At 45.1% G+C, this 13,008-nt stretch overlaps 1 protein-coding gene across 4 annotated transcripts in view; it reads right to left on the bottom strand.

The window, feature by feature from the left end:
• Positions 1 to 13,008, bottom strand: part of ABCC8 (ATP binding cassette subfamily C member 8) — an 80,820-nt gene that overhangs the window by 53,011 nt on the left and 14,801 nt on the right. For all 4 annotated transcript variants that reach the window (XM_068989312.1, XM_068989313.1, XM_068989314.1 and 1 more), the window contains exons 6-8: positions 12,394 to 12,582; positions 4,405 to 4,569; positions 1,075 to 1,230 (exon numbers count right to left, since the gene is read on the bottom strand). In XM_068989312.1, coding sequence (XP_068845413.1) covers positions 1,075 to 1,230; positions 4,405 to 4,569; positions 12,394 to 12,582 — 510 coding nt within the window. The remainder of the gene's footprint in view (positions 1 to 1,074; positions 1,231 to 4,404; positions 4,570 to 12,393; positions 12,583 to 13,008) is intronic.

Genomic DNA, 13,008 nt, shown 5'->3' with positions numbered 1-13,008 from the left:
TGCCAATGTAGGAGACATGGGTTCAATTGCTGATCTGGGAAGATCCCACGTGCTGTGGAGCAACTAAGCCCGTGCACCACAACTATTGAGCCGATGCTCTAGGCCCAGGGAGCTGCAACCACCAAACCCTCACGCCACAACTACGATAGCCCACAAGAGAAGCCATCAGAATGAGAAGCCTGTGCAATGCAGTGAACAGTAGGCCTCACTCACCGCAACTAGAGAAAAGCCTGCTCAGCAACAAAGACTCAGCACAGCTAAAAATAAATAAGATTTTACAAAGAATTTGGGAGAATGGCATTGAAACACGTATAGTATCATATATGAAACGAATCGCCAGTCCAGGTTCGATGCATGATACTGGATGCTTGGGGCTGGTGCACTGAGATGACCCAGAGGGATGGTACGGGGAGGGAGGTGGGAGGGGGGTTCAGGATGGGGAACACATGTATACCTGTGGCGGATTCATGTTGATGTATGGCAAAACCAATACAATATTGCAAAATAAAAAATAAGTAAATAAATAAATTTAAGTGAAAAAAATAAAAAGAATTCATTTCTTTAAAAAATAATTTGTAAGCCCCCACGAGGCCCTTTAGTTCTTTTTTTCCTGTGTGGATCTGTGCAAACGCATACATATGTGTATTCCAATTTAGCAGGAAGCACACTATAAATACTAAAAACACATCATGCTTTTAGATACATGACTAAAACACACTTAAAAACACATCATGAACACTTTTCAATGTAAGCAAGTACTTTGCTATAACACAACTTTTATGTGAAAGTGCTCTACACATGATTATCCTTCAGTTTTTTTTTTTAAGGTTGGCTGCACTTTTAAAGTCTTAGTGACCATTGCCTTCTTTGATTATCAAGAGAGACGCCTAGACCCCTTGGAGAGTGTGAGGCAGTGTAGACACCCAGGATACATGGATACACCCATGCAGATCCCAAGGAGGTGAAAGGTATAGGCAAACATGGAATGGAATGGCAGGCTTTTAGCCACCGGGCATGCACCAGCAGATTGCGGTTTTGTGTCTCCCAACTCCCAACAAAGCACATATCCCTTACCTGTACTGGCATGGCCCAGAGGTTTGGGCACAAGAAGAAAAACCACATGAGCTGGTTGGTGTCGATGGCTACCAGGTTACAGATCTGCCCGGCTGTCATTTCCCCCATGGATAGGTTGGAGGTGGACAGGTGCATAATTTTATTGTAAATCTTGGTCTGGAAATGAGAGTAGGGTGTTTCACATTTGTCATCATCAACCCCCTAATCACCTCTCCAGATGCCAGGTGTCTCTAAAGTGCCAGGGGCTTTTCAGGCATCCCCCCATGGAGCCCCAGAGCAGCCCTGTAAAGGGCACCGTGAGACTGTTTCAGTTTTATAAGTGGAGAAGCTAAGGTTCAGAGAGGTAAAGGGCTTTGACTACAGTCCAAGCAAGTCAGAGAGGCAGCATTCCCATGAGGAATCCCCAGCAAGCAAGACCTTTCCCTTGGAGACAGGACTTAATTGGCTTTTAAATCTTAAAAGCAGATTTTCATGCCCAGTTGTATTCTTGATTTACTGGAGGCCAGTGGAGAACATACTTGAGAGCCATAAAAATGATGAAAGGTGGCAGCCATCTGTTTTAATGTGGTTTCTCCAATGGGGAAAGGGGTTTGCTCTGGAGCTAAATCCTGTCTTAATTGAGCCTTAAAATAAACACAAGGGTTCAGCCTGGGAAGGTCTTATGTGAGACAAATGTGTATGTTGATCAGCCCAGCACTATCCCGAGTCCAGCCATGCCCGAGGACCTTGTTCTGTCTCTCCAGGGCACATGAGGAACAGCCACGGTAATGGCTTCCCATGAGCTCTGAACCTAAAAGCTCTATGTGCAGAGCAATTGTGCCTCCCAGAAAGATGGCAATTTTCAGGCTATGTGTCCTGAAACAAGGAAAAATGCATTTCTGTCTTCATGACCTGGGGATGTCTGCTCTTGAAGGAAATTCTATTGTGCATTCTGTTGTAAGGTGGATTCCCAGCCCTTAATTCATCTTTTGTGTAAAGCCAGGCTTTTTCATGGGACAGGTCTGCTTAAAGCATGAACTTCTTCTGTCTTTTTTGAGTTTATGTACACCATGGTTGGGGGTTAAAATAATGGCAATGACATTTTTTGACAGATCTAGGCTTATCTTAAGTTATATGCAATTGATTTTTAAAGAATAATTATAAATCTAGTTTCAGTGAAGTAGGAACATAAGTAAACTAACAAAGAAAGCATTATTAAGTAAAGACAAGTATCCACAGAATTACACAATGAAAACCTGATATATGTCAAAAATTATATACAATACAGGGATTTTGCTTTATAACCTTCTGTGCAAGAACTGTGGTTGTTCTCAAACTCACGAAGACATAAATCTTTATCTATAGATTTCTGTAAATCTTTCAAAGGAAGAATTTTTTTCTGATCTGTTCCCATAATTAATGCCAGCATTTTCTTTGGGGGACATAATGAATTAATCTTTCTTATTCATGCAAAATATTCAGACAGTATAATAAAAACAATTACATGCTAATACATTAAAAAGCCATATTTGGCTCTTTTAGCATAATTGGAAAATATTAGGTTAGAGTGTGATTTATGACAGAAATAGAAAGTAGATTTAATTACAAAACTGCTTGGCTACAAAACTGGCTGTTGTTTGTAGTGGTATGTGCCTGCTTATCACTGGAAGGCTCTGAACAGGGTAGAAAGGTTTTCTGAACTTGCAATAGCTTGGTTCTCCTAGATCTGAACCCCTATGAGTCTTAGGGGTCTTGGATTTTTCTGGGATCTTTCCATTATTTTCACATGAAGACCTTCATGAGGAAATGGTTCTGCTTTTCAACAAAAAAGCATTGGAGATGGAGTGTCGTCATGAATAGCTTTACAAGTTGTGTACTGCACAACTCCAGGGGGCGCCATCCACATGGACTATACCAGGATAACCAGAGTTTGGACCTTGACACTGTCCCCAGCCAAGGCTATACCCTTCTCCTTAGTGCCTTTTCGGCAGTGCTTCTTATCCTGGCTCCCAGAGGACCAGTCGATGTAAATGACTTTGAGGAACATTTCTGAAGAATGAGGCAGCTTTGGGATTTAGCCACAACCTCTTAGTGTTCTACTGACTTCATAGGAATTGCTGGGTATGGCAGAATCTGTTAGCTGTCCCTCATTATCCATTCTCTTCTTTTCATAAGAATTTGTAGCAGGGTATAGCCTGTCAAGAATACAGCCACAGTTTCTAGCCTCTCTAGGTATAGCCATGGGGCCAATTGCTCCCCAACGGGACGGGTGAAGATCTCTGCATCATGATTTGAAAAGAAGGCAGCCTTCCCTCCTACTGTCCCACCTTTATTATTGTCGGTTTAAATGTAGACACAATAGTGGCGATATCCATAGTCACATTAAACCATGGGACAAAGTCATGTGAGAAGGCTGGCAGCACACCAGTACAGAAGGAGCCAAGATCTCTGATGACTGTATCAGTCCTGACCAAACGGGAAAGACAAACTTCCATCCTGTTTAAGCAACTATCACACTGGGTCTCTCCATTCTAACAGTGGAACTAAAATTCTAATGAAAACACTGGGGCTCATCACTACCTTGCCTAAAGGGTCCCTGAATCCTTCCTGACCTTGATCAGCCTTCCAACAGACTCTGAGGAGGAAGTCACAGCAGGCAGTAGCAAGAACCTAGACCCAGGGACCTACCAGGCCAGATATGTCCCTTTCATCATGGCCTGAGACTTAAGAGCTCAAATTGATCTTGGTCTGGTCTGAAATCACTCAGTTGTGTCCAGCTCTTTGTGACCCCATGGACTGTAGCCCACCAGGCTCTTATGTCCATGGAATTCTCCAGGCAAGAATACTGGAGTGGATTGTCACTCCCTTCTCCAGGGGATCTTCCCAATCCAGGGATTGAAACCTGGGTCTCCTGCATTGCAAGCAGATTCCTTACCATCTGAGCTACTCAGTCTGTCTAATCCTGGTATGTCAAAGATGCTTTTTTTGTAGCCAAAGAAGACTGTCCAGTAGCAGAGCCCTGAAACAGTATTTATAGAAGGATTATGAGGCCTCACTTGCATTCAGCAGGAAAAAGTTCTGTGATTGATTAGTGATGTCTGTCCCACTTCGAGGTTAAGCAGCTGACATCTCAGATCTAGTCCAAGGCAGAACTAGGGCTGGAACTACAACAGTTCCAAGGCCAGCCCAAGGCACTTTTCCACCATGTCACACTGCCTTGTCAATGGTTAGTTTCAAAACACTGTCAAAAGGCAACAAAACAATACATTCACAGCAAAATCATTCTTGAATGTTCATGAAGACACATAATGTGGTCCTTATTGAATAGTGAAAAGATAATCATTCAAGTACCTGTATTGCTCCTCTCAAGTTAATTCCAGTTTCAATGGCGACATAGTAAGATGCTTGCAGAAATGTCCTTTGCAGTAGGAGGGCAAGGAACAGAAGCACAGCTAAGACATAGGCATTAGCAAGGAACTCTTGGGATGAGACAAAGTAAACTCCGAGAAACCGTGTCTGTTGGAAAGAGAAATTCAGAGGTAGTTGTCATTGCCAGCAAAATGACTGCCATTAATACCTGTTATGGGCCACAGAGGCCATTGTGACAGGACTCTCCATGCTTGTGAGCCTTGTGCAACTGTTTATGAGTGGAAAAATCAGGCTAAACATTCTTGTAACTATAGGGAGGGTTGCCTATACTCTCTCCATCAACCCACTTAGGTAAACAGAATGTGACCCAGTTCTAACCTTATGTCCATAAATATGATTCTCAGCTTTGTGGACATGAGGCCAGGGGATTTCACTCTGAATGGGGGCAAGAATAAATAGAGCAAATCATAAAGCAGTTAAAACTAGAACCACTAAAACAGATCGCACAAGATGTATGCTCTGCGACGAAAGTGGAATCAGCTGAGGTTTTGTCTCACACTCACCAACAGCCTGCACTGTAGAAATTTCTGGGCAGAAAGACCAGCAGAAAACATGGGAGGAGTGCTCCCAGGGAGGAATGGGACCACATCGCCTGTAATGGACCATTTCAGACCCAAGCACCCCAGTCTTGTGGGCTCCTGGGACCTCCTTTCAAATGGAAGGCTTTCTGAACCTCCAGCAAGATCTCAGATGATAAGCAGTGGGGGAAAAAAACCAAATGGTTTGATTTTGTTGCTAAAGATACCAGAGAACAACAGCATGTCTGTTTCTAAATTCAGCGTCAACAGCTCCCAGGAAACTTTGATCTTGATTAAGTCCATCGTTCCACATCAATGTTTCCATGAAGACACAGCTCACCCCTTTCTGAGACTCTGCCCTGAACTCTGCAAGTGATTTGGAAGGTTGTGGGAGCTGCAGGGTAAAGAGTGGTGGGAACAAAATGATGAGAAGGAGCCTGAGGGCGTGTCCACACCAGGATCAGGCTGAAAGGGTCAGGATTCTAAGCGGAGGCCTTTTCTAGAGTCAGAAATCCATGCATCCTGGACACAGACCTTTCTGGCAGTAGGAAAGATTGTGTGTCTTGGTTTAACAGCGCCCTTCCACCAGCTCTCACAGGCCCATGGAGCTGGTTCTGGTTACAACAATATTGCCCTTCCTCTGCGGGACAGGGTTGCTCCCCTGTGGGGTCAGCGGGAAACAATCATAGAGAAAATGGAGGCCTCTTAGAAAGAGGGTCCTGCTGAAACCTGAAGCCCTGATTCTGCCTCACTTGTTAAAGCACAAGGGGGAAAGGCAGAGGGGGAGAGAGAAGGAAGACAGTGGGGGTTGCTGGGAGCAGCAAAATGGACCTTAAAATTGGGCTGCTGAGTTTGAGACCTGATCTTACAGGGAAGCAAGGGGCAGCGCCCTGTGTTCACCAGGTGCAATGCTCACAACACCCAATGAGGAGCACACCATTATTAGACCAGTTTTATGCATGAGGAAATGAAGCGTCATCATGGTTAAGTGGCTGGCCCAGGGTCACATGCTGATAAAGGAAAAGATGTGAACATGAAACCACGTGACGCCAAAAACGCTCCCTTAGATCCACTGCCTGAGCACCATCCAACCTGTTAACTCTGAGTCTCCTACTGTCAGCTGCAAGCTTGTGGCCTTGCAGGGACTGAAACCTGGCCACTTGGCTCGTTCTGGGTCAAAAATGAAGGCATCTGCTTTAGGGGAAAACCTGGTCCTGTTTAACATGCCTTGGAATTCTTCTGTTCTACCAGCCTCTGTAGAGACCCAGCTCTGGAGAACGGAGTCCATTATTTTAAAGCCACAAAGGACATGGTGGGGATTTATCCCAAAGGAAATAATTTAACGTAATGAAATAGCTGTATGTGCAAAGATGTACTGTCTCTGGGTTAGAACAGGCAAAAATCCATGTAAATGTGTAACCACAAGGGATGGTTAAGTATATAACGATACTCATGGGAAACACTATGTACCCAAGAACACCAATCAATATGAAAGCTCTTAAGCAGCATGGAACGGCTCACATTCACTATATCACAATGATCAGAAAGCACACAGGCTGCAGAATGAGGGCTAGAAAAATCAACCGATCTCATTGTTTAGGTTACTGATGCATGTGTGTTCTTTGTTAAATGCACTCATCAATATCTGTACATTTTCCACAAAGCAACAAATTCTCTTTTTACAATTTGTTGGAATTTTTGGTCTAAAGCTAAAGCCTTGCTCCCTTTCCCCAAAATGCACACCCCCTAGGGTCAGAAATCATATTTATTTGGGTCAAGAGTTTTGTGACCTGTTAAAATGAAAATCTGCCTGCAGGTGTAAGTCATTGGGCCATTTTTTTAATCTCTCTTCAAAGAGACAGAATAAAAGAGATAGAGGCCAGAGTAGCTGCCTTTTGATTAAGAAGTAGGTACTAGACTAGCCACAGAGGCCAGGGATACTGCTCGTGGACGGCAAGCCCGGGGAAGCTTCAGATGGCTGTCAGGGCACTGGCATTGCCCAGCACCTTGACAGCTGGAGAGACAGGCCGAGGACTTACAGCTTGACATTTGATGAGTGGAAAATGCTTTGGAAGATCAGATGCCCTTGTCTCACATTTTCACACGCTCTCAGGGAAGAAATTGTGTTTGTTTCCAGGGGTTTTCATAGTAGTACTCAATAAATATATTTTAAAGTAATCGATGCATATGATCTTCATCTCCCATCTACTTTTTATAGAAGCTATCCTTTTCCCCATTTTACAGTTGAGCCAATCAAGGCATGCAGAACGTAAGGTTCCAGCTCTGGAAGGCCCTGGTGAAAACGTTGATAACTGTCTTTGACCCCTTATAGACCAAGGCACCCACCCATCCATCCACAACCATTTGACATGGTGGTTTAGAGTTTGACGTTAGCCCATATCTGAGTTCAAGTTCTGACTCATTATGTTAGTGACTGTGATTTTAGTAAGTTCCTCAACCTCTCGGAGCTTCAGTTTATTTACATGTAAGATGAAGCTATTAACGGTTTCTACTTCAGAGAGCTGTTATGACAATTCAGTGTAACAATGTAAGTAAAAAATTTTTCTTAGGACTTCCCCCAGTGGTCCAGTATTAACACTCCACACTCGCAACGCAGGGAGCATTGCCTTGATCCTTGGCTGGGGAACTAAGATCCCATATGCTACATGGTGTGGAAAAATAAAGATTTGTAGTAAGTACGCTGCTGCTGCTGCTAAGTCACTCTAGTCGTGTCTGACTCTGTGCAACCCCATAGACAGCAGCCCACCAGGTTCCCCCATCCCTGGGATTCTCCAGGCAAGAACACTGGAGTGGGTTGTAGTAAGTATAAGCACTCAGTATATGTTAATGTCTGCATTTTTCATTGAAAAATCATTTCTCTTGTGCTTCTGGGGTGTCAGGCATGGAGCTGGGCACACAGAGGTCAGCCAATGCAGATCTTGTCTTAGGGGACTCAGGGTCAAGTTGAAGAAAAAGAAACTGGGTGTTTTGATGGTGCAAACATAGGGTATTACAGGAGCACAGAAGAGGAGCATCTAATTCAATCAGAGGAAGGCTTCCTGGAGGAGGTGACGTCAAAGACATGTCTTTGCAGTTCAGAGGGAGTTAGTGAGGCATGCCAGACCAGAGCAGCCACATGGACACTGTCATAAAGAGACCAGCCCAGCACAGTCACAGAAATGTGTTATAAGTTCTCAAAGTACCCAGAGTGACAGCCACAAATATGGGTGTCCAGATGGGAACCCAGATACACACAGAAACAGGCATACCAAGAGACACCGGGACAACAGAAAGACACACACAAAGACTCATAAGCAGGTCCCAGGAGAACTCATTCAGAAACAAACACACGCTAACCTACACACGATACCCACGGAGGTTTAGAGGCTGTGTGGAGGTTTAGAGGCCGTGTGGAGCTTTGTTTGGCCCTGAGATCAAACCCAAACTGTTCTTTCTTCCTCTGCTCAGCTGACAGCCTAGAGCAGTGCTGGCTGGTTTCAGATGCCAGCAGTGCTTTATGAATCCAATTCCCTTGTCCTCCAGCCAGATCAGAGGCATCCATGGCAGGTGACAGATTGTGGGTGGGGGCTGGGTGAGAGAGGGGGCTGGAAAGAGATCCATCAGGGGTTTTGCAGGGCCTAGGTCCCAGCGTTCCCTGGGGAGTGACAGTGGGGACAGGAGTGTTGAGGACCTAGCAGGCCATATGACATTTCCAGTAATAAAAGAAGAAATAAGAAATGCCTGTCCTTGAGGATGCCAAGGGCGGCAAGATTTCTTGCCAACTGTGAGTATCCTGGCAAGGGAAGAGACGACAGGGCAGCCACTGATAACAGAGTAAACAGTGAGTGCCCGGCTGCGCCGACTGCAGCAGGATGGATCCAGGTTGAACGGGAAGAAGGGCTCTCTCAGGGAGAGGGTTGTTAAACACAGCTAGGGAGCTTCCTTCTCTGTTCATGAAGACCAGGATAGCACCTGTCTCTCTGGGTGAGAGCCACTGGGAGGCAGGGGGTGGTGGTGAATCAAATAACTTCAATAAATGACCCCTTTCCCCCACTATACCTTCCCTGGTGGCTCAGACAGTAAAGCGTCTGCCTACAATGTGGGAGACCCGAGCTCCATCCCTGGGTCAGGAAGACCTCTTGAAGAAGGAAATGGCAACCCACTCCAGCATTCTCGCCTGGAAAATCCCATGGACGGAGGAACCTGGTAGGCTACAGACTATGGGGTCGCAAAGAGCTGGACACGACTGAGCAATTTCACTTCACTTTCCCCCACTACAGGAGAATTAAGGCATATCCCAGGCAACCACAAGACTGAGGACCCTCTGTTGCTGACACTGGAGACGATATTTACTTTCAACTCTCGTTTCTATGTCTGTAATTTGCTGATTGCATTTGGGCTGCCGGGAACAAACATTAAATTTGATAAGACCTGCTGCCACTGAGGCAGGGCCATCTGTCTTGGCGATTTATGTGCTGGCAAGTAACTTAGACAAGAGCATTCCAATGAGAGGGCAGCAAATCCCAGGGATTGTGCACAAACAGAGAGAGAAGGCAACGCTAACGCTCAAATGAACTAGTATTCTAAGTGTTGTTCTCACCGTGTCTCTGATAAATCTGGCCCCAGAGTTCTTAGGGGACTGGTGTAAGAGTTTAGGGAAACACAGGATGAAGAAGATGATGTGGGCAAGCTGATAAGGGCTCTGGCTGGTTTTACTGTCCCCTAGTGCTAACAACCAGCTCCATACCGTTGAACGCTTATCAGTCTGGAGCATCTGGGAATCCCCCATGGGCCTCCCTGGTGGCTCAGATATAGAGAATCTGCCTGCAGTGCAGGAGACCTGGGTTTGATCCGTGGGTCAGGAAGATCCCCTGGAGAAGGACATGGCTACCCACCCCAGTATTCTTGCCTGGAGAATCCCATGGACAGAGGAGCCTGGCGGGCTACAATCCATGGGATTACAAAGAGTCAGACACGACTGAGTAACTAACATTTCTTTTCTTTTTTTTTTTTCATTTATGGTTAGACTGAAGCTGAAGGTGACACTTTTTTACAAAAGAAACAGTCTCTTCCCCGCCATTTGGGCCAAATAAAGTTCAGCAGCTCAAAGCCAGAGAAGGTCTCAAGAGCCCCTGAAGTCTAAATAAGCAAAAAGAGTCCTAATAATCTTTTTTCTTTTTTTTAAGGCTTTCTCATGTTAGTCTTTTAAAGAAATTGATGGATTATATAAACATTTTTAAAAGTGAAAAAATTGTGAAGTACTGTAAAGTTTTCATGAAATTTATTTCCAAGTAAATAGTTCTCACATCCTTAAATGAATAAGAAATCTACCCATCTTAGCCTAGGTAACTCCTACTCATCTGTCAAGGCCCCATTCAAATATCTTCTCCTTTTCGAAGCTGTCATGATCACTGGCTGAGTTAATTACTCCTTTTCCCATAGTTCCTTGTGTCTACTTCCAAGTAGCAATATTTAACACATAAGTGGCACTAGTGGTAAAGAACTTGCCTGCCAGTGCAGGAGACATAAGAGACACAGGTTAGATCCTGGGTTGGGAAGATCCCCTGGAGGAGGGCATGGCAACCCACTCCAGTATTCTTGGCCCAGAGAATCCCATGGACAGAGGAGCCTGGTGGTCTACAGTCCATAGGGTCGCAAAGAGTTGGATATGACTGAAGCGATTCAGCACACTTAAAATATTTTATTTAGATTTCTCTCTCTTCCATTTGGTTCCATATTCCTTGAGGCCAGAGATGAAGACTTGATAACAATCAATTTAACATCATGATTGTAAGTGCCCAGACTATGGAGTAAAAGACACTTGATTTCAAATCCTGACTCTGTCACTAACTAGCTGAGAGACCCTAGGGAAAGGTACTTAACCTCTTTGAGCCCCAAGTTCTTCATCTATAAAATGGGGATTAAAGATACCTACCTTATAAGTTGCATGGTTTGTCAATTATATCTCAAAATGCTGTTTCAAAAAACAAATAACTTACCCTAAAAGGCTGTTTCAGGGATTCAAAGAGATAACACATGGATATGTGTTAAGCAGTCAATCAGTGGTTGTTATTATTAATCTTCCTCATCATAACCATTGTCTCTATACTCTCACAGTCTTACCCAGGTCTGGCACATGGTACGGCTCAATAATTGTTTGCTGAGTAAATCAGACAGACTTAAGAGTGTCTCATATTCCTGGCCAAAAGTGCTCAGCTGATTAATTATGTCTCTGGAAAAAAATTCATATGCACCTCCTGGGAATTAAATGGTATCTGCAGTTTTGGAACCCATGAGATGGATAATACTACACAAGGGGAAGTCGTAAATTAGTAATCAGATCCCTAATCAGTAATTACCTGCATCATTTTTGGACTGTCTATTTGTGGTTAAAAGGTTATAATGATGTTCCTGCTGGGGAAATAAGACTCTGAATCTTATTAGAGGCAAAAAGTTTTCCATTTTGTGGCCATCTAAACCTGGCATCATCGACTCAATGGACATGAGTTTGAGCAGACTCTGGGAGATAGTGAAGGACAGGGAAGTACCAGTGTGCTGCAGTCTGTGGGGATCCCAAAGAGTTGGATGTGACTGAGCAACTGAACAACAACAAAGCTCAGCAGCCGCAAAGAAACATGAAAGAGTTAGGCCCTCCACCCTCATCCCCAGAGTGAATGCTATTGCCCCAAGGAAGGAAAGCAAACCCCAGAAACATTTTCTGTCTCTGTTGTCTGACAAATTTCAGTTTGTAGCATCTTTAGAGCCGGAAAGGCCGTTGGGTATCATCTAGTCCAGTGGGTTTCAATTACTTTTAAGACACGGGATTCTTTTTTTTAAAAGAAATTTTAATGGGAAGTTCTAACATGTTAATAAAACTGGGGCAGCTTTTAACAAAATTTGGAGTGGAGGGAGAAAAAGCCCCACAGATGGAGGTTTCCCATTCTCCTCCCCACAACAGCAGCCACCAAAGTGGTCCTGCAGAGCCTCAAGTTCTGTGCACATACAAAACCAGAGAAGAGAGATCCCATTAAAGTCATCGAGAGTCTTAAGACAGCATGAATTAAAAACTAACAAATAAAAGCTTTAGATACCTCCTGCAACTTTCTGAATGATGACATAACCGAGAGAAGTATTATGGTGATTACGGTATGCTGCTGTTTAGTTGCTAAGTCAAAAGCGTAGGGCACCATACATTCTCTAGAGGTACAAGCCTGCCTTCTAGCATTTCTGCTGACCAGGTGCAGACATCTCCTAGAGACAGATATTGCTAAGCGCTCTGCATGGTGAGGAACTGCCCTGAGCAGCCACTCTTACACACATCAACCTCTTGCCTGTTCTCACCAGTGAGTGAAAACCTTGTCGAGGGCGCCCTGCTCTCCCCCTGGGAGCCTACCTTGGGCTGGAAGACGCCATTCTCCTTCCCAAGGTGGTCCACGATTCCAAAGATGCACAGTGGCCCAGCGAAGCCCAGCAGGTCAGCCAAGATGCGGAATGTGCTGCTGAGGACCAGGCGCCTCCCGAAGGCACAGCAGAGGGCCTGCCAGATGGCCCGGGCACCTTGTGTGCTTTGCATGTCCTTCCGCTGCCCAAAGAGACAGAGTCAGAGTGGCTGAGGGCCCATTCACAGCAGGGCCCAGCCTCCCAGGGAACCCCTGGCTCCTGCTGCCTAGAAAAACCCAGTGGCCACATCTGCTGCAAAAAGGTGGACTCAAGGAAGAAATTATGGAGCCACCAAGTGCATGGTTGTGTGGGTCCAAACAGAGACCTAACGTGGTCCAGATAGGGAATCTGAGGCCAGGTGATGGATCAAGGTCACGTGGCTGGGCAGGGACTGTGTGGTGAGCATAGTGCTATGACGAGGGTGTGGCATATGTCAGTCCAATGCCACCGTGTCTGTCCTGGTGTTTTCCTCTGAAATGCTAGGGCAGAGGCAGTGAATGAGCACCGGACTGGGAGTCAGGCGACCGGCTCTGCCACCTGCCAGAGGTAGGCTAGCTCTGGGGAGGTC

This window comes from Capricornis sumatraensis, chromosome 16 (genome assembly GCF_032405125.1).
Source record: "Capricornis sumatraensis isolate serow.1 chromosome 16, serow.2, whole genome shotgun sequence".
Taxonomy (NCBI): Eukaryota; Metazoa; Chordata; class Mammalia; order Artiodactyla; family Bovidae; genus Capricornis; species Capricornis sumatraensis.
This window is presented reverse-complemented; position numbering and strand designations above follow the sequence as displayed.